Source organism: Agelaius phoeniceus, chromosome 28 (genome assembly GCF_051311805.1).
Source record: "Agelaius phoeniceus isolate bAgePho1 chromosome 28, bAgePho1.hap1, whole genome shotgun sequence".
NCBI classification, from domain to species: Eukaryota; Metazoa; Chordata; class Aves; order Passeriformes; family Icteridae; genus Agelaius; species Agelaius phoeniceus.
In genome coordinates, this window is record NC_135292.1 from 2,015,928 (window position 1) to 2,041,022 (window position 25,095).

Consider the following 25,095-nt stretch of genomic DNA (forward strand, 5'->3'; position numbering starts at 1 on the left):
GCAACGGGGACCGTGCTGTGGCTCGTGGGAGCAAGGGGCCATTGTGACCCAGCGGGGCCTCCTGGAACCCAGGAGAACATTGTGGGCCCATGGATCCTCATAGAAGCACGGCCCCGTTGTGACAAAGTGCAGCATCACAATGGTCTCCTGGGTTCCAGGAGTCCTCGCTGTGTTTAGAATTGACACTTGGTTCCCCAAGATTCCATGGCTCCATCCCTCTGCTCTCCTGTGATTTGAGGCTGTGCTGTGTCACAATGGACACTTGCTTCCTCCAAGGCTGGAGATGTCCCAGTGGCACTGGGCTTCCATGAGGCCGCGCTTTGTCACAATGGGGCCTTGCTTCCATGAGATTCCATTGTCCCACAATGGTCTCCTGGGTGCCACAAGGCCTGCCTTTGTCACAGTGGAACCTTGCTTGCACCAGCCCTGGCAATGTCCCAGTGGCACAGGGGTTCCATGAGACCCTGCCGTGTCACAATGGGCCCTTGGTTCCATCAGGTTCCATTGTGTCCCAGGGCTCTCCTAGGTCCCATGAGGCCTTGGTCTGACACAGTGGTGTCTTGTTCCTACCAGGCCTGACAATGTCCCAGTGGCACCTGTGTCCCATGAGGCCCCACTTGATCAAAGCAGAGCCTTGCTCCCATGAGATTCCACTGTGTCACAATGTTCTGCTTGGTTTCATGAGACCTGATGTGTTGACAATTGATCCTTGGATCCTAGAGATTCCATTGCATCATGGCTGTGTCCTTGGTTCCATGAGGCCCAGCTTTGTCACAACTGGACCTTGGTTCCATGAGATTCCATTGTATCACAGCGGTGTCCTTGGTTCCATGAGGCCCTGCTGGGTCACAGTGGAGCCTTTGTGCCATTCGTTTCCATGGTGCCACCATGGTCCCCAGCATTCCATGAGGCCATGCAACAAAAGAGTGGACCCTTGAATCCATGAGTTTCCATTCCATCAGGATGATCTCTTGCATTCCATGAGGCCCTGCTGTGTCACTAAGGAGCCTTTGTTCCGTGTGTTCCCTTTGGGGCACCATGGTCTCCAGCACTCCTTGAGGCTGAGCTGTGAAACTCTGGGCTCTTGGTTCCATGAGATCCCACCACGGTGTCACCATGGACTCCTGGGTGCTGTAACAATTCACACTTGGTTCCATGAGATCCCACCACGGTGTCACCATGGTCTCCTGGCTCCTGTAACAATTCACACTTGGTTCCATGAGATCCCACCACGGTGTCACCATGGTCTCCTGGGTCCCATGAGGGCCCCTCTCTGTGCCACAGTGTTTGCCTTGGTTTCTTGAGAAGCTGATGTGTTGACAGCTGACCCTTGGTCCCCTGAGATTCCATTGCATCCCAGCGGTGTCCTTGGTTTCATAAAGCCCAGGTTTGTCACAAGGGAGCCGTGGTTTCAGGATATTCCATGGTGACACAAGGGTCTCACCACTCTCTGAGGCTGCACCATGAAACAGTGGACACCTGGTTCCATGAGATTCCATGGGGTAACAGTCAATTCTTTTGCTTCTTTTCTGCCAAGGTCAGGATGAAATCCCAAGACAGCATTTCTTGTTTGGACTCAGGTGTTCATTAGCTCTTGTCTCTAGAACAGTCTCACAAGCTGTGAGTTCTGCAGCACTTCGCTAACAAGGTAAAAATGGAGCCCCATCTCTCTCTCTGCAAGGTCTTTTGAGGATAAACTGTCCAATTAAGAAATGACACCTAAATTGTTTTTACTTTTAACCCAATAACCAATCACCCGTGCCCAACATAAGGGACGAGGAGGAGGAGAAGGAGGAGAAGGAGAAGAAGGAGAAGGAGAAGGAGAAGGAGAAGAAGGAGAAGGAGAAGGAGAAGAAGAAGAAGAAGAAGAAGAAGAAGAAGAAGAAGAAGAAGAAGAAGAAGAAGAAGAAGAAGAAGAAGAAGAATCAGCCTCCACCCTAAAACCTCCATCTTGCTTTATATATATTACTATATTCTAAAACCTTAAACTCCAAGTTGTCCACCATGTGATATTATACCCTTCTTTTCAAACTCCACACCCATAATCCCAGTTCCATCATTCCATTTTGGAAGCCTTCTCCACAGCCTCAGGTCAAATGCAGTGTTCTCTTGGGGGTCAGTGTCTGTCAGCTCAAAAAGTCCGAAATTCTCAGCAGCCCGGGTTCCAACAGGTAACAACGTTCTCCTGTGTTCCAGTAGGTTCCATTGGGCCCGGCTCTGTCACCATGGACACCTGGTTCCATGGATTCCATGGAGTGACAATGTTCTCCAGTGTCACCATGGACACCTGGTTCCATGGATTCCATGGGGTGACAATGTTCTCCAGTGCCACCATGGACACCTGGTTCCATGGATTCCATGGGGTGACAATGTTCTCCAGTGTCACCATGGACACCTGGTTCCATGGGATTCTGTGGGGTGACAATGTTCTCCAGTGTCACCATGGACACCTGGTTCCATGGATTCCATGGGGTGACAATGTTCTCCAGTGTCACCATGGACACCTGGTTCCATGGATTCCATGGGGTGACAATGTTCTCCAGTGTCACCATGGACACCTGGTTCCATGGATTCCATGGGATGACAATGTTCTCCAGTGTTCCATCAGGCCCAGCTGTGTCCCCATGGACACTCGGTTCCATGGGCAGTGTCCGTGTCCCAGTGGCACCTGTGTTCCATGGCACCCCTGTCTGACCAGGGACAGTTTGTTCCAGGACATTCCATGGAGTCCCAGCGGTCACTTGGGTTCCATGCAGGTGCCTGGGCAGCGGGAGCTCAGCCCAAATATCCTGGGGGTCCCTGGGCTGGTGTTTTTTGGGGGGAACCTTTGGATCTTGCAGGGCTCCAAAGCTGAGCCGCGGATGCCCCTTGGGACTGAGTGGAGCATCATGGAAGCCAGGAGACCCTGATGGAGCCAGGAGACCCTGATGGAGCCAGGAGACCCTGATGGAGCCAGGAGACCCTGATGGAGCCAAGGCTGCAGTGGGACCCAGAGGGACCTCACGGGAGCCAGGAGGGCGTTGTGAGGCTGTGGAACAATGTGGCACCGAGGTTTTACTGGGGCTTGGCAGAAGCTCCTGGAGACAAGGAAGCGCTGGGAGCCTCCGGCATCAGCGTCTGCAGGAGGATTTTCTGCTCCCTCCTGGGATGCTGGTGGACAATAAAGCCTGAGGCAGCCTCCCAAGGGTCCGGCTGTGCCACCAGCGGGGGCCACATCTGGGGGGACGCCCGGCCAGCCCTGGCCCTGCTGCTCCTCCTGGCCGGGCCTGGAGCTGCTGGGAGCCTGGGCTGGGGGAATCCTCAGGGCTGTGCAAGGAAAGGTTCAGCACAAGCAGCCCTGGAGCGAGATGTGCAGTGTGAAACACGCCCATCACTTGATTTTGAAATTTTTAAAGTTCATTAGTAATAAAATGGTTATAAAAATAGCAATGCAATTAGAGAAATAATAATTTGGACAATTTGAATTAGGACAATATGAGACAATAGAGAAAAAGGGTTATGGAGGTCCGGGTACCTTTTTCTGGGCAGCACGAGTCCGAAAAAGGACACCCGTTAACAAAGGATTAACCCTTAAAAACAACAGCCTGTTGCATATTCATACACTTCATCCATGATGCATAAATTCCATTCAAACACAGGATTCTGTCTGGTCAATGCCACCTTCTTCCTCTGAATCCTAACAGCGCCTTCAAGGTGGGAAGAAGTTCATTTCTTCTGATAAGAGGGCAATAAATTCTTTTTCTCTGAAAGATTTAGGTGTCCTGTGGCTGCTGTCTCACTGCGAGTCCTTTCTTTAAAACAAGAATCCTACATAGCATCGTTTCTATTGTAACAATTTTTATAACCTAAAACTATATTTAACACAGTACTTAAGAGAATTAATACAGCATTACTTTCTAACACCAGACATATAATATTCATTTTAATATTTGCGAAAAGCCAATCATAAAATACATGCATTTTTCCCATGCAGGCAAAGCCAGCGATGCAGCAGAGCAAGAGAGAGAGCAGAGCCAGCGACACAACAAACGCACCGAGAGCGAGAGAGCAAGTTTGAACAGAGCTTGCAAAGGGCAAAATCAGCTCAGACCAGGTTAGACTGAAGAACAAGGAGCACCAGGCATGGGCTGATGGTCCAGGTAAAAAGTTCCAGCGTGAGGAGGACGACAGAAGCCTTCATCAAAAGAGCACCAGAAGACTGAGGGCCGCCACAGGAGGAACAGACGCAGGCGCTGAAGCCACACACGGCTGTAAAACCGGGACACAGCTTTATGCAAATGTGAGTATGCTAATGAAGTGCTGTAATTGTGACTTTTAAAATGGAGCTGAAGGCTAAAGGAGACCGAGTGGGTTTTTGCCAGAGAGATCCCCCTCGCTCCCCGCGCTGGATACACAAATCCCTGCTCTGTCTGACTGCAGAGTTTGATTTCCTCGCCCAGTTTGTACCACTCCCCCTTTCCCTGCCCTCTCCTCCCCTCTCCCAATCCCATATATGGGATTTGGGGTCATTTATGGGATTTGGGGTCATTTATGGGTTTGGGGTCATTTGGGGGATTTGGGTTCTTTGTGTGCCTTTGAGGTTATTTGGGGTTTTTTCTGGGGTTATTCATAGTAAATTTGGGATAATTTGGGGAAATTTTTCACATTGTTGGGTTTTTAGGGCCGTGTGTATTTGGGGTAATTCAGGGCATTTTGTGGGTTTGGGATCATTTTATGGGATTGGAGGGGATTTAAATGGATTTTAATAGGAATTTAGTAGGATTTTAATAGAATTTAATGGGATTTAATAGGAATTTTAATAGGATTTAATGTGATTTTAATGGGATTTTATGGACTTTTAATGGAATTTGATGGGATTGTAATGGAAATTTATGGGATTTTTATGAGATGTCATGGGATTTTAATGGGATTTTAATGGTGTTTAATGGGAATTGAGTGGAATTTAATGGGATTTTTATGGGGTTTTAATGGGATTTGATGGGGGTTTCCTCCAGTCCTTATCATCTATTTGTAGCTAAATCGCACTTTGGGTGATTTGAAGGAGTTTGGAAGGAGCTAGAGAGCGGACCTCTGAGTTTCTCAGATGATGCCATTGCTTTTTCTTCTCTTCTCCATAGACAGGAAGGGTGAGTTTGGCTCACATCTGCACCGCATGGCTCACAGGGCCGCAAGACTTGTAGTTACAAGAGCTTTGAAGGATTTCTTGGTCAAGAAGACACGGCCAACAAGGATATTTATGTTTTGGAGCCAATCCTTCAAGATTTCGTCTTACGGACTCATGCTCTCGGGGTCTCTGGCTGGTCAGAGTGAGCCCGAGATAAGTTCCAAAGTCTCTTTTCCCAGCCCGGTGCTCAAAGAAGGAGTCAGACCTCTTCATTTCTGGCTCTCAACGTTGTTTCTTCTATCATATCTATAAAATTCTTTCTCCTGCCCCAGGCCAGTGTTATCTTTTTATCCTAAAAACTGCCTGTACAATATTTACAATTACTTTCCAATACCTATCACCTAGACAGTGAGCTTCTACTCTAAACCAATCTAGAAGTGCCACCATCACAGCAGAAGATGGAGGCCAAGAAGAAGAAGAAGAAAAAGAAGGAGAAAGGCTGGACAAGCCCAGATTCCTCCATCTTGCCCCCTGAAGCCCCATTCTAAAAACCCCAACAATCTACTTTTACCCTGTGATAAATTCACTATCATTCTACTGAAACTTTGGCAGCTTGTCATTCTTCATACAAGGTTGGTAATTGATTTTTCCAAGGGCTAAATCAAAGGCACAGGGGTCTTGGGCTCTGTGCCAGGGTCTCTGAGTGCCCTGGGCAGGGGCTCGAGTCCTCCAGGGCAGCCAGAGGAATTTCCTGCGTTCCCACATCATGCCACAGTGTAAGCTGTAAGCTTCCTTAGCCAATCGTGTTATGACACACAAACCTCCAGCACTGCATCCTAAACTTCTTGTTTACCATTGGAACTACTTTGATATTTTCTAGATCTTGAACTCTAAACCACTAAACTTGCCTCCACTTCAACTTTCCTCCCTGTGTGTGGTGGTTTGACAGGAAATATGTTTTCTGGGATGCTGTGGTTAGGCCAATGGATGTTCTGATTTTAATATTGGCACGGAATGTGGCCTCCTGGGCATTGGACACATCTCTGAGAACACAGGGGTTAAAAGCAGAGCACTTGTGGGGGAAGTTCTCTTGGGTTTCCGTGGGGAAAGAGTTCGGGTCTCTGCCCCGGCCCAGCTGCTGGCTGGGCGGGTGGAGGGGAAAAGCCATGTGGCCGGGAGAGGTAGGCCTGAGCCCGGGGCTGGAAGGGTGGAAGAGAGAGAGAGAGACACCGGGAGCCACCGGGCAGCCCCCCGGGAGACAGAGAGAGAGAGAGAGAGAGCCGGTGCCTGGGACTGTGACCTTGAACCTTGATAAACATGGGCCTGTGCCGGCAGCACGGCTGGGACGGAGAAGAGGGGGGGGTGCAGCCGGCCGCTTGTAGGAGCTTTTAACCCCTTTTTGGAGAATGAGAACTTTACAGAACATTGACCTCTCCTAGAAGAGAGATAGAGTGGAAGATGAAGAAGGAAATGGGCAAGTGAGAGAGAGGTCTGGGCAAGTGAGAGATGTTGGAAGAATAGAGAAGAATCTTAGTGGGAAGTGATGATGGAGTGGCTTTTGCTGGACTCTTTTTGTACAGCCATGGACAGAACCATGTTCCTTGTGACACAGAGACTGCATCCAGGGGGAGGCAATGCCTCAGGACCAAGAGGGTTCAGTGTTGGTGCCCCTCGGCCCCAGGGGGTGAAATATGGGGGGGACAGGTGTCCCAAAGGAGAGACTGTGCCCTTTTTGGATCGGGACAGAGCATCCTTAAAAAGACAACCCTAGAAGCAGCTCTGGTCCGTGTTCAGTGGTGAGAGCGCTGGACATGAAAGGAAGAGGTCCCCATTGGCACAAGAAGGACTCCTTCTCCTCTTGACGAACTGAGGATTGAGTTTTCTGAAAGGTGGTGCCGGACTGAGAGTCGATGATTTGGGGGATGTATTGTATTGGGAATTTGGTGGGGAGGAGGAGGAGATGTATTTGTGAAGTTTTCATTTTCCTTGTGTGTTTCTTTTTTTTTTTTTTCTTTTTTTCCTTTCCCTTGTAGTTTAGTTAATATTTTTTTTTTCCTAAGTGGGAGCCTGCTGTGCTTATTCCTGGTCCCATCTCACAGCAGAAACCAGGGAGAGGGTATTCTCATGGGGGCACTGGCATTGTGCCAGTGTCAAACCATGACACAGTGTAGGGGGTTGTGCTGCTTAAGGGGGAGCCAGGGGCTGCCTCAGCAGTTCCTACTCTCATCTGGTCATTTGGGTTGGCCTTGACATCCCAAGTATGGCTTTGTCAGCCTGAGACACAGGAGAGGGGTTTCATTCTTCACTTCCATGTATCCACAAGCCCTGGTTTTGACAATAATTCAGAAATTTGGGGAAGAACAGACAAATTAATGAAACAGTGTGGCCAAGCAGATGCAGAGACAAGGAGATGAGCAGCAGGGTGCTGGAAAGGAGCCCTGCTCCGAGGCTGATCCAGTCCTCTGTGCCCCTCGGCAAGGTGGGGAAGGGGCTGTAAAGCCCCGTTTGAGCTGAAAGCACGAAGCAACTGCAGTTCCCCCCATCTTCCGAGGGCAGAGAGAAGCGAGCACGGCGCGGAATTGCAAAGCACAGCCCTGCAGCCCCGCGCTGCCCTCTCCCTCTTTCTCCCTGCGCGCAGCCCAGCGGTGGCCACAGGGCAGGGTGACCCCGCCGCCCGCGGCCGCCCGCACCCGGCACAGGCGGCGATCGCCAGCCCCCCGCAGCATCTGGGGCTCAGGCTGCCTCTTGCCGGGCACCTCATCGCTCTCCATCCATGCTGCTGGTCCGGGATGAGCCTGCGGCCGCCCAGAGCAGCATCTGCCCGCGGCAGGAGCAGCGCTGCCGGCCCCGGGCTGCGAGCGGGCGGCCCCGGCCGATGCTTCCCGAGCGGCTGCAGGCGCTTGGAGTGAGAAAGGAATGTTCTTCCTGTGCCGCCCCATCCCCTTTCAGAGCCCTGCGTTTCCCAGCCGGCCGGATGATTCCCTTCCCAATATATTCTTCCCTTCAGCTGTATGTCACTATTTCAGGGGTTTCTCCAGCCTGCAGTAACATAGTCAGTCTTTATGCTGGCTTAGGGGAAACATTTCCCTGCAAGACTCAAAGCTTGAGCTCATCTCCTTGCCCCAGTGAGGGATTCACCTGCAAAGTGCACGCAGGCGCCTCTGTGACTTTTTTGGATGCAGCTCTTGGAAGAGGCTGCCCAGAGAAGCTGTGGCTGCCCCGTATCCCTGGGAGTGTCCAAGGCCAGGCTGGAAGGAGCTTGGAGCAATAGGATAGTGGAAGGCGGTGGAATGAATGATCTTTAATGTCCCTTCCCACCCAAACCATTCTGGGATTCTGTGATTTGTCTCTGCTTAGGCATGTCCATGCGGACACCTGAGGCTTGGGCTTTCATGCCACCCTTTCCCACTGGAGTGGCAGGAAATGGGCTGGCTTGGTGGTCTTTTGAGTGCTGCTGAAATCCAGACACAGCAGCCCTCACCCTGAAGAAAGGCAAGGCTGTTCCATTTCCTTGTTACTGCTGCCAGATTTTGGAGCCTCATTCTCTGCAGCCAGAAGAAGAAACACTTCACCCACTGAGTGGCCAGCACGGAGGGAAGGAGAGCAGCTGTGTGCTGGTGCCTGTCCTCTGCAAGGGGACACACTGTCACCCTGCCCCAGCCCTTGTGAGCCAGTCCCTGGAGAGCTGCTCTGGCCATTGCCACAAGCTCCTGGAGCTTGGTCCAAGGTTTGTTGCAGTGCAATGGATGGCTAGACGATGGCTTAATAAACTGAAGACCTAAGAAGAATTAAAAAAAAAAAATTAGGAAATAAAGAAGAAACAAGAAGCATAAGAAGGGTTTAGGCCAGAGAAGTGATCTTTCCAAAGCTGGGCAAGGAAAGCTTCTTGATTCTGCAGGATCTTAGACTTGTGGATGATAAATGCATTTTTGTTTGGTTCAATTCTGACTTTAGCTTGCAGCATGTGATGATTTTTAACCAAAAATATGCCAGAAACTGAGCTGCACTTTTGCTGTCCTGCACAGGCTCCCCCCAGATCCTCTCTACAACATCACTCTGAGCTCTCAGTAGTGCTGTTTTAGGCATAGAAACATTTGGTGTGTGCAGGTGCTGACAAAAACAGTGGGGAAGTCACAGGCTAGGCTCCAAACACTTGAAAGCTCTGTTTTACAGTGATCACAGTGACCTTCCATGGGTGAGAGAGAGGAGGTTTGAACCTCTTCAAAACATCCACTCCACCTGCAGTTTCCCAAAGAGGAAGATCTTCCCTGGGAGCCTCGCACAGGGTGAAACACTCTCACTGCAGCTGAGGGCAGAGGTTGTGTTTAAACAGGAGGGTGAGGAGCAGGCTCACTCAGCCATCCCATGTGCATGAAAAGCAGCTCCAGAGCTTCTGGTCTGATTTTTCAGCAGCTCACAGGGCCATGGAGTTGCTGGATGTGTTTTTGTGACCCCCCTCACCCAGAACATGAGCCCTCTGCTCATTTGGCAGAGAGAGCAAGTGACCAAGGCATCTGGTGGATCTTCAGGGTGAGCTTTGAGAGCAAAGCCCTTGGACACACACACACACAAAGGTGGTGCCTGCCAGCAAAAACCTGGGATTTTTTTCAGTATGGGAAGATACATCCCAGGATTGGCTCATTCCCACAACCTCAGCACAAACTCAGAGCAACACAGGGGAGTACTCTGAAAAGCATGGGCTTTGCATTTTGGACACCTCTCCAAGCCCATGTGAAGGATTCCCTGGGGAATGTACTCCTGGCTCCATCCATACTGACTGCACAGTCACTCCTGGCATTGCCACAGCTTGCTTTGTCCAAGTGTGGGTCTGTGGCTTTTGTGTCCCAAAGGGGACAGTCCTCCACTTCATAGCTGTGTTTTCTTCACTGAGTGGATTATTTGCTTCACTCCTGAGGTGAAAACCAGCGTGCATAGAAAACAGGAAAAATTGGTTTGGGGAATAAAATAAGGGAATGATGGGGTGGAAAAATGGCAAAAATAGGCAGAAAACTGGCCGGGCAGTATCAATGTAATTCTTAGGGCTAAGAACCAGCAGGTGACAAACAGGTGCCGTTTTTCTGGGATAAAAGGATCCGTGCCACTTCAAATAGCATAAAAAACTTGCCTGTGGCTGGGTCTCCATGGGCTGTGCCTCTCTCCCTTGAAGCCATCCATGCGGGAGTGTGACAGCCCCAAGGGCAGCCCCAGGTGTCCCTGTGCCTCGTGTCACTGTCCTTGGCGGGCCAGCTGTCCCCTTTGTGGCCTGGCATGTGGCACGGGGGGCTCAGAGCCCGGCAGGGCCGCGCAGCCGGAGCAGCAGGGCTCCCACCGCCCCGTCCCGCAACGCTTTGTCCTTGGCTGCCGCTCTCGGTGCGCGGACAAAGACCTACGAGCCAACAGGAATCATCCTTTGGAGTCTGCACTGACAGCATGGAGAAACACTGATGGGATCATTTAATAAAATCCACACTGTTTCCTTGGGGAAGCTGAATAAACAGCGCTATCAGGAGCTGCCCCAGCCAGCCCTTGAAGGCCAGCAGTGCGTGCTGCTGGGATCGTGCTCCTTGCACGCGGAGGGAGGCAGGGAGCTGGATCCAAGGGCTCATTAATCAAACGGGAGTTTGGCTCTGCTTTGGCCCACATGGAAGCCGGGATGCCGCACAAACACACCCTTCCCTTTGGCCGTGAGCTGGCCACCTCCTCAGGCCAGCTGCAGGTGAGGGATGCACAGAGGAATGTGTGACGCCACTTGTTTGCATTCCCCCTCACATCCAGGGAGGAGCCCGGGTCCCTCTGGGGCTGGTCCTGGCTGAGAATCCCCCTTGCTGCTCTTTCTGTGGAGAGCAGCTCAGTTAATCCGTGCCAGCTTCTTCTCCTCCTGCCCACTGTTGTCTGGGGACTGCCAACCCCCCGTCCCTGCTTGACACGTTTGGAGTAAGGCTGGGTGTGGACGTGTTCATGGAATCACAGAATCCCCAAATGGTTCAGGCTGGAAAGGATCTTAAAGCTCATCCAGTCCCACCCCCTGCCACAGGACACCTTCCAGCATCCCAGATTGCTCCAAGCCCATCCAGCCTGGCATGGAACATTTCCAGGGATGGGGCAGCCACAACATCCACACCCACAAATATTAATAAATGTTGGACTTGAGCCAGCACCTAAATCCATTCCTCCTTTATTAAGCTGATCCTAAGATGCATTAGGATCCAGGAGAATCAAGGAGTTCTCAATGCCTACCCTTGTATCTCTATTATGTCACTGAGAATTTCAGTGTTTGCTTAAAAGCTTTTCTCAGATAAGGTGTGAAGCTTGAGATCACTTTCAAGACTCAAAATTTTGCTCTCAAGAAAATTAGCTTTTAAAAAATGCCGTGGTTTGAGCCAGTGTCACAGTTTCAGGGAGTTTCAGGTGAGGAGTCCACAGCCCCATCAGTGCCAAGCCTTCCCTTCTAAGAACATCTTCCCCCCCTTTTCCTCCTTTCCCACCTTAAAGAAGAAGCTGAGGAAGCTGGAGCCAGTGCTGCTGTTGCCATCACTGCTTCTGGAATTTCCTTGGCAAGTGTGGCTTTTCTCCCATTTCTGTCCCTGCTGACTTCATCCTTTCAGCCCCTCTCCTACTTCTGGAGGTCTTGGTGGGCTCCATCCTCCAAAACCTCAACTGGCCTTTTAGGAAATCTAACATTTCTTCCTGTGAGTCCTCTGTTGAAAGCTTGTGGCCATTGCACCTTTCAGTGAGGCCAAAAACCTCAGTTTATATCACTACAACTTACTTCTGACTCCCACAATTAGCTAATCTTGCATTGATGACTGCCCATTCTGAATCATGGGTCTGGTGCTGGGACATTCAGTGCATTCAGACCAAGGGGTCTCCTGACTTTCCTTAGTCTTTGGGTTTGGACTCTGTCCTGGTGCAGTTTTCATCAGATTTGGACCAGAGGGTGCTGGACACTGGAACAGACTCCCCAGGGAATGGTCCCAGCCCCTGTGAATTCAAGGAATGTTTGGACAAGGCTCTCAGACCTGTGGTGGGATGTCCTGCGCAGGGCCATGAGTCAGACTCATGATCCCTGTGAGTCCCTTCCAGCTCAGGATATTCTTGGATTGGTTGGAGTCAGTCATGGATATGGACAAGACACCTCAGGGTGGATCCCTTTCTCTGTTCTCTGCTATTCTGCTCTTTCCTGGCAATCTCCAAGAAAATTGCTCTGCACTAATCTTTTTTTATCAATTGCAGCAGCTTGCTGGGCTTTCTTCTAAATCTTCCAGATGTCTTTGATCAGCCATGCAAAACACTTTTCATTTTCTCCTGAACTTTGCTTTTCTCTTGAATAAAAAGTGCAGCCAGACTTGCTTAAGAGGTTTTCTTGAGGCAGTACCACTTTCCTTTCTATCTTATGGACCGTGTTTTGCCTTTTAATTTCACCAACGTGACACCTTGGTTGGACAGGGCCAGGTGATTTCCTCATTTGGATCCAGTGGGGCTGGGATTTCCAGCCCTAAACTCCTTGGACTCTGGCACCAAAAATCGATCATAACATCACACAGCAGCTTCTCCCTTTTAAACTTCCTCTGAAATAACCAAAACAGCTCTTAAAATTCCTTCCGCTTACAGCTTACACTGTGGCATGAGTGTCTCATGTCTCGCGACCCCTCCTCGAGACCCCTCTTAGGACCCATCCGCACCCCCCAGGTCCCCCCACAATGCCCCAGGACCCCTCCCCAGACCCCCCCAAACCCCCGGACCCCTCCCCAAAGCCCCCCCAGACTCCCCCGGACCCTCCCCCCCCCCCCCCCCCCCCCCGATCCCCTCTCAGGCCCCTCCCGCTCCTGTCCCGAGCCCGGGGGGTCCCGGCGGCGGCGGGGAAGGGGGCGCCGCTTCCGGCTCGCCTCTGATTGGCTGGGACGGCGAGGGGGAGGCGGGCCTTGCTGAGGGGATCCGCGCCGTGATTGGTTAGTTCAGGGATGTGCAGCGCGCTGATTGGTTGGTTCGGGGCGGGGCGCGCCGCCATTGCTGAGAGCCCGCACACGCGGTGGAGGCGCGAGATTCTGAGGGAGAGCGGAGCTGAGGTGGGGCCGGGGGCAAACTGGGGGGGTTTGGGGCGGGTCTGAGGAAATTGGGGATTTTTAGGGGCATCGACGGGAAACACGAGGGTGTGCGGTGGGTTTGGGGGGAATGAGGGGGTCTGAGGGGGCTTTGGTGGGTCTGAGGGGGCTTTAGGGAGCTTTGGGGGGAGCTTGAGAGCGTCTGGAGCGTTCTCAGGTGGGTTTAGGGGGAATTGAGAGGAATTGGGAGAGTCTGGGGGGATTTTGGGGGATTGCGAGAGGATCTGGGCCGTTCTGAGGTGGGTCTGGGGAATTTCGAGGAGTCTGAGGCGATTTCATGAGGTTTGGGGGGATTGAGGCGTCTGAGGGGGATTTGGGGCAGTTTGATGGATTTGGGGGCGTCTCAGGTGGGTCTGGGGTGAATTCTGGGGAGAATTGGGGGGGGTTGAGGGTCCTGGGGAGGTTTTTGGGGTCCTGGGGAGGTTTTTGGGGTCCTGGGGAGGGTTTGGGGGTCCAGAGAGGTTCTGGGCCAACACTGGGGGAGCTCTGCGGGGTTGGGCGTTCCTGGAGTGGTCCCGGGGGAGATTTGGGGGTGCCGGGGGGTCCCAGGCCCACCCTGAACCGGGGTCTGGGGGTTTCGGGGGGAGGGGGCACTGCAGGGGTTCCCCCCCCCCGGTTTTTGGGGGGGTCTCCCATGGTGCCCCCTCCCCTGGCTCCTGTTCCACCGGCCGGTGCCCCCTGATCCAGGACGGCCCCACTGAGTCTGGGGGGGTTTGTGGGGATTTTGGGGTTCTGAGAGGGGTTTTGGGGATTTCGGGGTGGCTTTTTTGGGCTTTGGGGGATTTTGTTTGGAGTTTGGGGGGAAATATTGGGGTTTTTGGGGAGAATTATTGGGTTTTGGGATGGTTATGTGATTTTGGGGGGTTTTGTTGATCTGGGGGATTTTGGATTTTTGGTGTTTTGTTGGAGTTGTGGGGGCTTTTGGGGGGAGATTTATTGAAAATTTAGTGAGTTTTTTTAAATTTTGATGAGTTCCACTGGGATGTTTGGAGATTCCCTGGGGTTTTTGAGGGTTTTCTTGTAATTTTTGGGGATTTGTGGGGTTTTAGTGGAATTTTAGGGGGGCTTTGGGGCAGTCCCTGGGTGTGGGGAAGGGCTGAGAGGCACCAAAATCTCCTTAAAAGCCCCAAAAGTCCCAATAAAACCCACTAAATCCTTTTAAATCTCTCAAAATCCCATTAGAACACTCTAGAATCCCAATAAAAGCCCATAAAATCCTTTGGAATGCCAAAAACCCCAAAACTCCTGATTAAACTCCGCAAATCCCCCAAAGAGGTCCCCAAATCTAGAAAAAGTCCCACAAAATCTCCCCCAAGAACCAAGGAAATCCTGGCAACACCCAAACCCCCCAAATCCCACCAATAATCCCAAAAACCCCAAATCCCCAATTAATCCCTCTGAATGCCACCACAATTCCAATAAAATGCCCCAAAATCTCCTAAAAATCTCAATAAAACCCCTGGAATTTCTGAGAATCCCAAAAAATCCCAACAAAATCCCAGTAAAATCCCCAAAATTCAAAAAAAGCCACAAGAAATTTCAATAAACTCCCAACCACCCCCAGAAAAACTCCCCCTCAAAATGCCAAGAAAATCCCCCAAAATCCAAACCCCCAAAATCCACAAAACCAGCCACTCCCAGTCAATCCCAATGTGATTCCAGTCACTCTCAATGAGCTCCCAGTGTAACCCAGCATGGACTCAGCTGCTCTCACTGGGATCCCATTGTGATCCCAGTTGCTCCCAGCATAATTCCAGACGTTCCCAGTTCCTCCCATGATGATCCCAGTTGCCCCAAGAATAGTCCCAGTCCCTCCCAGCAGGGTCCCAGTCGTGCCCAGTTGCCTCCAGGGTAGATTCAGTTTCCCCCAGCATCGTCCCAGTTGCTCCCAGCATGGTCCCAGCTGTTCCCAGTGTGGTTCCAGTGCCCCCAGGATGGTTAGAGACACTCCCAGTATGTTTCAGTTACCTCAGAATGATCCCAGTCTTTCCCAGTTCCTCCCAGTTTCCTCTAGCATCATCCCAGTTTCCATCTGTTGCTCAAAGGGTGGCCCCAGTTGCTCCCAGGATGATCCCAGTTGCCCCAGTTGTAGTCTCAGTCCTCTCAGCATGGTTCCAGAACCTTCCAGCCGATCCCAGTTGCTCCCAGTGGGTCACATTTTCCTCCCAACATGGGCCCAGTAGCTCCCAGTAAGCCCCAGTCGGGTTCCATTCACACCCAGTATAATCCCAGTATGAGTGTAGCCACTCCCAGTATGATCCCAGTCCCTTGCAGTCCAATCCCAGTTGCTCCCAGTCACTCCCAGTCTGATGCCAGTGCCCCCAGAGTGATCCCAGTTGCTCCCAGCATGGGCCCAGCTGTTCCCAGTGTGCTTCCATCACTCCCCTATGGTTACAGACACTCCCAGGATGGTCCCAGTTGAACCCAGTTGCCCCTGCTCTAGTCCCAGTCACTCCCCAGATGATCCCAGTCCCTCCCAGCATGGTCCCACTCACTCCCAGTTGCCTCCAGCATGGTCCCAGTTGTCCCCAGCATGGTCCCAGTTGTTCCCAGTGTGGTTCCAGTCCCCCCAGTGTGGTTCCAGACACTCCCAGTATATCCCAGTTGCCCCTAGCATGCATCCAGTCCTTCCCAGTTCCTCCAGTTTGCTTGCAGCATCATCCCAGTTTCCCTCAGCTGCTCCCAGTAGCCCAAACTGTGATCCCAGTCACTCCCTTTCAACCCCAATATGATCCCAGTAAGCTCCAGTTTGATCCCAGTCACATGCCAGCCCTTCCAGTGTGGTCCCAGTATAATCCCAGTTGCTTCCAGTCTCTCCCAGTATGGTCCCAGCTGCCTCCAGCGTGGTTCCAGTTGCTCCCTAGATCAGCCCAGTCAGTCCCAGTATGATGTGAGTACAAAGCCAGCACAGCCCCAGTCAGTCCCAGTACGATCCCAGTGCAGCCCAGTCCCTGGCAGTGCTGCCACTGCTGGGATCCCCCAGGCCTGTGTGCGTTCCCCCCTGGCGATGTGCCGAGAGGAGCCCCAAGGGCTGGCAGGGGCCAGGCAGGGTCCCCAGCAAGGCCCAGTTTGGATGTGCAGCCCCCAGTTTGCCCAGTTTGCCCAGTTTGCCTCTCCTTTGGCCCGGGCCGGGTTCCCCCCGCCCGCAGCGGCTGGGAGCAGCCGAGAGCCCCGCGCTGCCCATGCCGACCTGTCCCGGCTCCATGGCCGCTCCTGCCGCGGGCTGCGAGGGCTGCGGGAACGGGGCACCGAGGGTGTGGCTGCTGCTGGGGGAGGAGGAGGAGGGAGGGAAGGGCAGGGATGGAGGGGGAGGAGGAGGCGGGTAAGGGGGGAGGAGCAGGGGCAGGGATGAAGGCGGAGAGAGAGAGCGATGGAAGGAGAAGGAGGTGGGGTTAGGGAGGAGAAGGAGAAGGAGAAGGGATGGAAGAGGAGAAGGAGGTGGGGATAACAGAGGGGATGGGGAGGGGGGATGGAAGAGGAGGAGGGGGAGGAGAGAGAGCAGTGAAGGAGGCGGGGTTAGGGGGGAGGAGGAGAGGGAGGTGGAGATAAGACAGAGGAGGAGCGGGAGGAAGAGGAGGGACAAGGGCGGATCAAGGCTGAGCTCAGGGAACCACGCGGTCTCGATCCCTGCCTGAATTCGTAGCCCCCACCTGTGGGATCATCGCCCCCCCCGCCCATGGCACAGGTGAGCGGGGAGCGGGAGCCCGGCCCGGATATCCCGGGGGGTCCCTGGGTTGGGTTTTTGGGGGGATGTTTGGAGAATGAAGAAGTCCAAGGCTGAGCGGAAAAGGCCCCTCGGGGGGACATCGGGGGGTGGCGGTGGCGGCTGCCGGCAGAGGCAGCCTGGAGGAGCAGAGCCCTGTGTGCCCCAGGAGGCCAAAGTGGGGAGGCCAGAGAGGGGGGAGCGCCGCCATTGGCGGGAGCCTCAAGAGCCTGGAGAGGGGCAGGGGGGACTCCTTGGAGCCGCTGCAGCGCAGAGCAGAGAATGAGGGGAGAAGGGAGCCCGGGAGCCCAAAGAGCCCCGGCATCCCGAAATGGGGAGAGCCAAGAGGGGGCAGTGCATCCCCAGAGACGGCCTGGGGGGATCTCGTTGCCCTTGCCTGTGGCACGGAGGCAAATCCCATGCTGTCCTTGTCCTTCCTCGCCCAGAGCAGGAGCTGAGCATGGAGAGCAGGGAGGACAAATGCCCGCGGCAGAACCTGGTGGCAGAGGCCGTTTTGAGCGGCTCCACGGCACAGGAAGCCAACGGGGAGGAAAAGGCCCGGAGATGCCGCACGAGGAGGGGCTGCAAACGCAGATGGCGGGGATTTGAGGGGGAAAGAGGCAGCCTGGGCCGGGAAGGCGGCCGGAGATGGAGCCAGAGCTCGGAGCTGGTGCTCCATGAGCAGCTCCATGATGGGGAGAAGCCCCACACGTGCGTGGAGTGTGGGAAGAGCTTCAGGAGGAACTGCCACCTGATCAGGCACCAGAGGATCCACACTGGGGAACGGCCCTACGAGTGTGGGGAGTGTGGGAAGAACTTCAGCTGCAGCTCCAGCCTGATCAGCCACCAGAGGACCCACAGTGGGGAGAGGCCCTATGAGTGCTCCAAGTGTGCGAAGAGGTTTCAGACCAGCTCCAGTCTCCTCCAGCACTATCAGAGTCACACAGAGGAGAGGCCCTTCCAAGCGCAACTGCAACCTCGTCAGGCACCGGAGCACCCACACAGGGGAGAGGCCCTACGAGTGTGATAAATGCAGGAAGAGGTTTCAGACCAGCTCCAATCTCCTCCTGCACTATCGGATTCACACAGAGGAGAGGCCCTTCCGCTGCCCTGACTGCGGGAAGGGATTCAAGCTCAACTCCACCCTCGTCACCCATCGGCGCATCCACACAGGGGAGAGGCCCTACGAGTGTCCCCAGTGTGGGAAGAGCTTCTCCAGCAGCTCTCACTTGACCCGACACCAACGGAGGCACCGGTAAGGGAAGCCCTGCGAGTGCCCCGAGTGCGGGAAGAGCTTCGTGCGCTGCTGCAGCTCCATCCCCCACTGGAGGAGGCACTTTGGGCACAGCCCTGGTCACTCACATTCCCTGTGATCCATGTTGGGGACACTCCTGCCTGCTTGTCCTTTGGTTTGGCCTGAATTTTTTTCTCTTCTCCATTTCTCTCTACTCCAAAAGCCAAGAGGGATGAATCTGTCACTTCAAAACCACTCAAATCCCACTGAAAATAACTGAATTTTAACCCAAAAAGGCTCAATCCTACCTCAAATTCCTTGTTCCCTCCTCAAAAAACCTCAATCCCATGCCAAACTCTCCATTCCACAGCCACCAGGGTGAGATGGGGTTGGAAGGAGATTGGGAGAAGTGGGATCCCAATTTGGAGCAATGGGATGGGGATTGTGTGGGGCTGGGTGTGCAGGATGTATTTGATAGCAAATAAAACTTTCAGAGTTACTGATTTCTGTCTCGTTCATTTTCAGTCAGTTCTGTTTGCAGAGTGCCACCTTCTCAGCTGATTCAATTCCTATAAAAATCCCATTTTTTAAATCATCTATCCCAAACAATCCAAAAACCAATATTGAAATAAAACCACCCACACACAATTAATTTATTAAAAATAATTTTAATTTTTCAAGAGTACTTAAGGATGTTATTAAAGTTTAATTGTTTGGTTGAAATGTCTGAGAAATTATAGTGGTGTTTGCTTTTGTGTTTATATATTTGTAATATGAATTATTTAACTAAGAGGTGTTAGATTGCTTGGTAGTTTCTTTAGATTTTTTTATCTAAAGTACATTAGTCATCGAGTTAAAACTTTCAAAAGGTATTTCTTGATATATAATTTGTTTATTTATATGCATTGGTAATATTATAGTAATAGTTGTTGGTTTGGTTTGACTCATAGTTGGAGTATTGTAAAGAAGAGTTGAGATTTTCATAGTTTATTTTTATTATAATTTATTTAATTTCAATTATTTTATCTTTGTTTATAATGTTATTGCAATTTTTTGAGAGGATAGGAAGGAAGTTCAAGGGCAGGAACATTTTTTCCTGGCTGGGAACTGGAATTCCAGACCCTGGGAGTGTGTGCAGGACCCCCCAGACTGGGATCAAATATGGGCTGGGATCAAAGATGGGCTGGGATCACCTGGACTGGGATCACATGGATGGGGATCCTGTGGATCAGAACCCTCCAGACCAGGATAGCCTGAAGTGGGATCAAATATGGACTGGGACTGTATGGACTGGGATCCCAGGGACTGGGACCATATGGATCAGGACCACACAGACTGGGATCAAATATGGGCTGGGACTGTTTTTTAAAGTAACTTTGTTCTATAGTTTTTATTTCTGTTGTTAATTAAGCTCAGTGAAATAGCTGCTTGTGGTAAACTGCCTGCTTGGATGGGTGTAGAGAGCTTTTTGTATAATTGGTTAGCTGAGAAAGGACATTTCGATGTGATACCAATGGATAAGGATAGGGGAAACAAGCTGGGAACTAAGCAACCAGTGTCCAATCACTGACAAAGGTCACAGTGACCTTCTCTGAAACAGGAAGACGGGGGAGAAAATCGCTTGCCAGAAAATGTAGTTATCTTAGGTAGAGAAGCTAGAAGAATGCAAACATAGAAGCAAAATAATTATTAGAAGATAGAAGTAGGTGTGGTTGATCCAAGGGTGCTTTAACCAATAATGAGCTCAGCTTTTGCAATATGTATAAGCTTCATTAACACCAATATAAATATGTGTGAGTTTTCAATAAACTTCGAGATTTGCCATTCACGCGTATAGTGTGTTGCATTTCTCCCGCCATTCACGACAGATGGGATAACATCCAATGCACCCAGGATGAGGACACCTGTACAGATCTGCCAACTATCAGCACTCCCCGTCTGAAGGCAGAGTGCACCAAGACCCAAAACTGGAGGTGATAAAGAGAAGGAGCCAAAACCACAGCCAAGAAACACACATGCTCTGAAAAGGCAGACCCAAGGAGGGGCCATGTAAAATCATTCCTGGAATATGTAAAGTAGTTTATGGATATGCATGAGTGTCTATGAATATGCACCAGGCTGATGTAAGGGGAAAGGTATTTCCACTCTCCTGTGGAAATGTAAAAAGTTTAATAAGGGACAATGGGAGACCAGGACCATGGAGCAAAGGTTATTACGGCCGGGTACATCTTTGCACTCAGCCAGGAGCACCCTGTTACCTTCGGGGATCCCCTGAAATACCTTTCCCCTTACATCAGCCTGGTGCATATTCATAGACCCTCATGCATAGTAAACTTTTCCCCAAAACTTGTTTCATGTTCCAAGAATTGTTTAGCAAGGCTCTTCCTTGGATCTGCCTTTTCGGAGCATGCAGATTCCTTGGTTGTGGTTTTAGTCCATTCTTATCACCTCCAGTTTTTGGGCTTTGGTCCACTCTGACTCTGTGAAATTGAGGTTTTGGGATTTTTAGTATGTTGTGGATGGAAGCAAAATGGAGGGCACAGTGTTTCGTCCTGGGTTTCTTCTTCATGCTTCTTCCTTCTTCTTCATGGGTTTGGGTGGCTTTTTGTAATTGGGCAGAAATTCCACATTGCAGGCTCTTTGGGATCAGTTATTGGGTTAAAGGGAAAATAATCTAGGTGTCAGTTCCTAATTGGATAGTTTAGTCTTAAAAGACCTTGGAACAAGAGATTGTTGGCCATTTTGTGCCTTCTAATGAAAAGCTGCTGAACTCCCAGTAATGAGGCTGTTTTACTGATAAGAAATAATAAACACTTGAGTCTGAACATGAATTACTGTCTCAAGTGCCTTCAATCCAGAGCCAGTGAAACCGACAACTGGTACCCCATAGCTTGAGGTAGTGCCAAGGCAGAACTTGTTCATGCTCTTTTCCCCTGGTGATTTTCTACTCCCGTCCAGACTCTGATAGCAAAGCCGTGCTGGTGACAAAAGATTGACCTTGGCATCCTGGGGCACTTTCTGGGTGGGTGTTTGAATCTGCTTTTCCAGGCCTCGGGCTGAGCAGGGTGAGGCCGAGGCCTGGGCCCCTCCAGGCGGCGCCGGGAGCGCCCGGGGCAGCGGCGAGGGGCGGCCCTGAGGGGCGGCACAGGGGGCATTTCCCCCGAGCGGGCGGGCGGGCGGGCGGCGGGGAAAGGCGCCCTGGGCACAAGGGCAGGCACAAGGGCCCCGGCTCTCTGCAGTGCGGGCGGCCCAGCGCCGATCGCTGCTCCCGGAGCCGCTGCCAGGGCCGGGTCTCCTCCCCGCCGCTGACCCTGCACCTGCAGCGCTGCCTCCGCCTCTGCCGGGCTCCCCGGCACGGACGGCAAGGACGTGGACACGCTGCAGCAGGGGCCCAGCAGGGACACCCAGATGGTGCCGGGGCTGCAGCTCCTCTCCTGCAAGGAAAGGCTGACACAGCTCGGCTTCTTCAGCCTGGGAAAGAGACCCAGCCTTGATCCAGCTGTGGCCTTCCAGTACCTGAGGGCAACACACAAGAAAGCTGGACAGGGACTTTGTACGAGGGCAGGCAAGGACAGGACAAGGGAGCATGGATCCAAATGGAGAGAGATTAGGTTTAGGTAAGGGATTCAGAAAAAAGACTCTCCTGGAACAGGTTGCCCAGAGAAGGTGGGCGTGTCCCGTCCCTGACAGTGTTCAAGGCCAGGCTGCATGGAGCTCTAGACAAGCCGGTCCAGTGCAAGGGATCCCCAGCCACAGCAGGGGGGTTGCAGCCATGGGATTTTCCAGATCCCTTCCAAGCCAAACCACGCCACAACTCCATGATTCTGGGATACTTCCCCTCCTCATCCTCTGGCAGAAAAAGAAACTTGGCCCCAAGTTCCACACTGCAGACCATGTCTTTTGACAGCCTGCAACTGTGTCAACAGAGACAGAGATGACATTACTGACATGATTTTCCTTTTCTACTTGAAAAGTAAATGCTCTGCTCCTGTCCACTCTGGCAAAATTGTCACAAGAGGCAATTGTTCCCCATGAAATGCTTGGCCTCATGCAAAGATGAAAGAAGCCAGAAGCCAACACTCTTCGTTATTGCTACATTGTTTTCTTTGGTTACTTCTCTAATAGGAATGACTTTGGGGTGTGATTTGTTTGTTTCTCTCTTTCGTTCCTTGGGGCGCGCGGCGGCTCCTCCGTTGGGTGCGTGGGGGCAACGGAGGAACGGCCGCGAGCTCCGGCGGCTCCGCAGCAGCAGCAGCAGCACCAGCAGCGCTTCTCTCGATCGGTTTTCCGCTTGACTTTTCACTCGCTCCCCATCCCCTTCTCCCTCTCACACTCACTCTACTCCCGTCCCGTGCCGTTCCGTCCGTGTTCCACCTCTCCCAGCCCAGCTGATGCCGCGTCCCGCAAGGCGACCCTCGGCGGAGCCGCCCCGTGCCCGCCCCTGCCCGGCCCGCCGTGGTTCCGCCTCGGCCGGGCTCTCTCCGTCCTGGCTGTGGCGCCGCTGGAAGAGCCGCTCGCTCTGGTGCTGGCGGAGCAGCGCGGGCTTTTGGCCGCGCCTGGCGCGGGCTCTGGCCCAGCCCCGGCCACGGTTCTGCCCGCAGCCGCCCCGCTCCTGCCCGGCTCCCGCCCCGTGGCCGACAGCGTGGCCGGCAGCTGCCCCGCTCCGAGCTCCGCCGCTCGCCAGCTCGGCCGCCGGCCCCGAGCCGCTGCAGCCTGGGGCAGCTCGGCAAGCAGCAGCGCGCCGGGCGGGCGGGTGCCCCGGGCAGAAGAGCGGCAGCGCGGTGCCACCCGCATGGGCGGAGAGGCCTCCCCTAGAGCAGCTCTAGCGGCAGGGCCCGCTGCTGGGCAGCGGCGGCTGCGGCAGCGTTTACTCCGGTCCCCGCCTCACTGATGGCGCCCCGGGAAGAGACGGGGCCGGCTCGGAGGGCGGCGGCGGGCGACGGGCGATGAGCTCAGCCCGCCGCTGGCCTTAGCTCGCAGGCGGCCATCAAGCGAGTGTCCCGGGAGCGCATCTCGGAGTGGGCGCGGCTGGGGAGTGAGCGGGGCCAGCGGGAGGAGCCGGCGGGGCGTGCCGGGCGGGGCTGAGGCGAGGCCCGGCAGGGCGGCAGCCGGAACGCTGCGAGGGCAGCGAGCGTGGAGTGAGCGGGGGCCGCGCAGCGCCCCGGGCCGGGCCATGGCGAGCCGCGGCGGGGCCGGGCAGGGGCTGCCCGAGGCGCGGCGCAGCATCGGCCCCGCTGACGGCATCGCGGTCCCCCCGCAGCGCAAGGGCGCCCTTGTGCCCCTGGAGCTGGCGCTGCTCTGGATGGTGTCACGGCCCGGCTTCCGCGGCGTCGTGCGGCTCCTGGACTGGTTCGAGGTGCCCGAGGGCTTCGCGCTGCTCATGGAGCGTCCGCAGCGCTGTCAGCACCTCTGGTACTTCCTGCACGAGCGGCGGTTCCTGACGGAGCCCGTGGGGCGGGGGCTGTTCCGCCAGGTGCTGGAGGCCATGGGGCACTGCAGCAGCCGCGGCGTCCTGCACCCCCACATCAAGGCCGAGAACGTCCTCGTCGACCTGGCCACGGGCGAGGCGAAGCTCATCGACTTCGGCTGCGGCACGATCCTCCAGGACACGTTCTACACCCGGATGTCAGGTGAGCCCAAAGCCGGGGCCCAGCTGGGCAGTGGAGTTCCCCCCTTGGCTGGCAGAGGGGGAAGAGGGGGGGAAGGAAGGAGACAAGGAAGGAGGGGGAATCCATCTTCAGCCAGCTGCAGCCACGTTGCTTTGTGGCAGGGCAGGGCCTGGCTGTTGTGGAACGGGCGCTGGCTGGGAGGGAGGGAGCAGCATGGGCCTGATGAGCTGCGCCCGTATCCCATAGGAACGCCGGAGTACAGCCCACCGGAGTGGATCCTCTTTGGCTGCTACCATGGCCAGCCAGCCACCATCTGGTCCCTGGGCATCCTGCTCTATGAGCTGCTCTGTGGGCACCTTCCTTTCCACACCAACAAGGACATCGTCCGGAGCCAGCTCTTCTTCCTGCCCCGGGTGTCTCAAGGTGGGGATGAGCTTTCAAGGCACGAGGGGAAGAAGGGGTTGGGAGGGGTGGCTGGCACATAAGCGTCCTGCTCTTGCAGCTGGTGAGGAGGTGGATCTCCTGGGCTTAGCTGGAGGAGGTGGCACCTGTGCCTCTGTGCTGGTGTCCTCTGCAAGAGAGGATCGATAGGAAGCTTTTGGCTGCAGCTCTGAGCACTCCTGGTGTGGCCTGGGCACTGTGGAATGTGGGAGAGCATGGACAGGAGCCTTGTCCCGCTGAGCTTTGTGGACAGTTGGCTGGCTGAGAAAGGTCACGTCGACATAATACCCCTGGTTAAGCAAGAAGGAGAGAAGTCTAGAAGTCAGCAGTCAGTGTCCATATAAGGCAAGGACATTATGCCCTTGATGCAACAACAGGATAGGGAAGAGGCTCTTTTGCCAAAAATATGAAGAGTAGTTTCAACAGAATAACCACAAGAATGCAGAAGTAGGCGTAGTTGGCCGATAAGTAACTAACCAATAATGAGCTCTTCTTTGCAATATGTATGAGCTTTATTAACACCAATATAAATATGTGTGACTCTCAATAAAGTTCGAGACTTGCTGATCAGTCATATTGCATGCCACAGTTCTCCCGCCGATCCAACACAAACCCAAACTCCAGCCCTGGGATACCCTATAAAAGCCCCACGGCCCTCCTTTTGCCCTGTCTTTCGGGGGTCAGAAATGGATTCTGGAGCTTTCTGAAACCCAGACCCGTCTCGTTTGTTCCCGGCACCGGCAGCTGCAGCCTCCCTGGACACCATGAACTCTGGAGAATGGGGGCAGCCAGTGGGGACAGGTCCTGGACTGCAAGATAAGTGTGTGTTCTGTTTGCCATCTGTCAGTGGTGGGGCAGTTATCTTCTGTTCATTGGGCAGTTTCTCTCTTCCACAACCAATC

The 25,095-nt window shown here is 53.5% G+C and overlaps 1 protein-coding gene across 1 annotated transcript in view; it reads left to right on the top strand.

The window, feature by feature from the left end:
* Window positions 1-13,106: 13,106 nt before the first annotated feature.
* The window catches only part of LOC143696068 (uncharacterized), an 81,334-nt gene continuing 69,345 nt past the window's right edge, over window positions 13,107-25,095 (top strand). Inside the window, 4 exon segments of the mRNA XM_077191282.1 lie at window positions 13,107-13,170; window positions 16,850-16,891; window positions 17,356-17,872; window positions 17,874-18,164. Coding sequence (XP_077047397.1) covers window positions 17,370-17,872; window positions 17,874-18,164 — 794 coding nt within the window. The 5' untranslated portion in view covers window positions 13,107-13,170; window positions 16,850-16,891; window positions 17,356-17,369.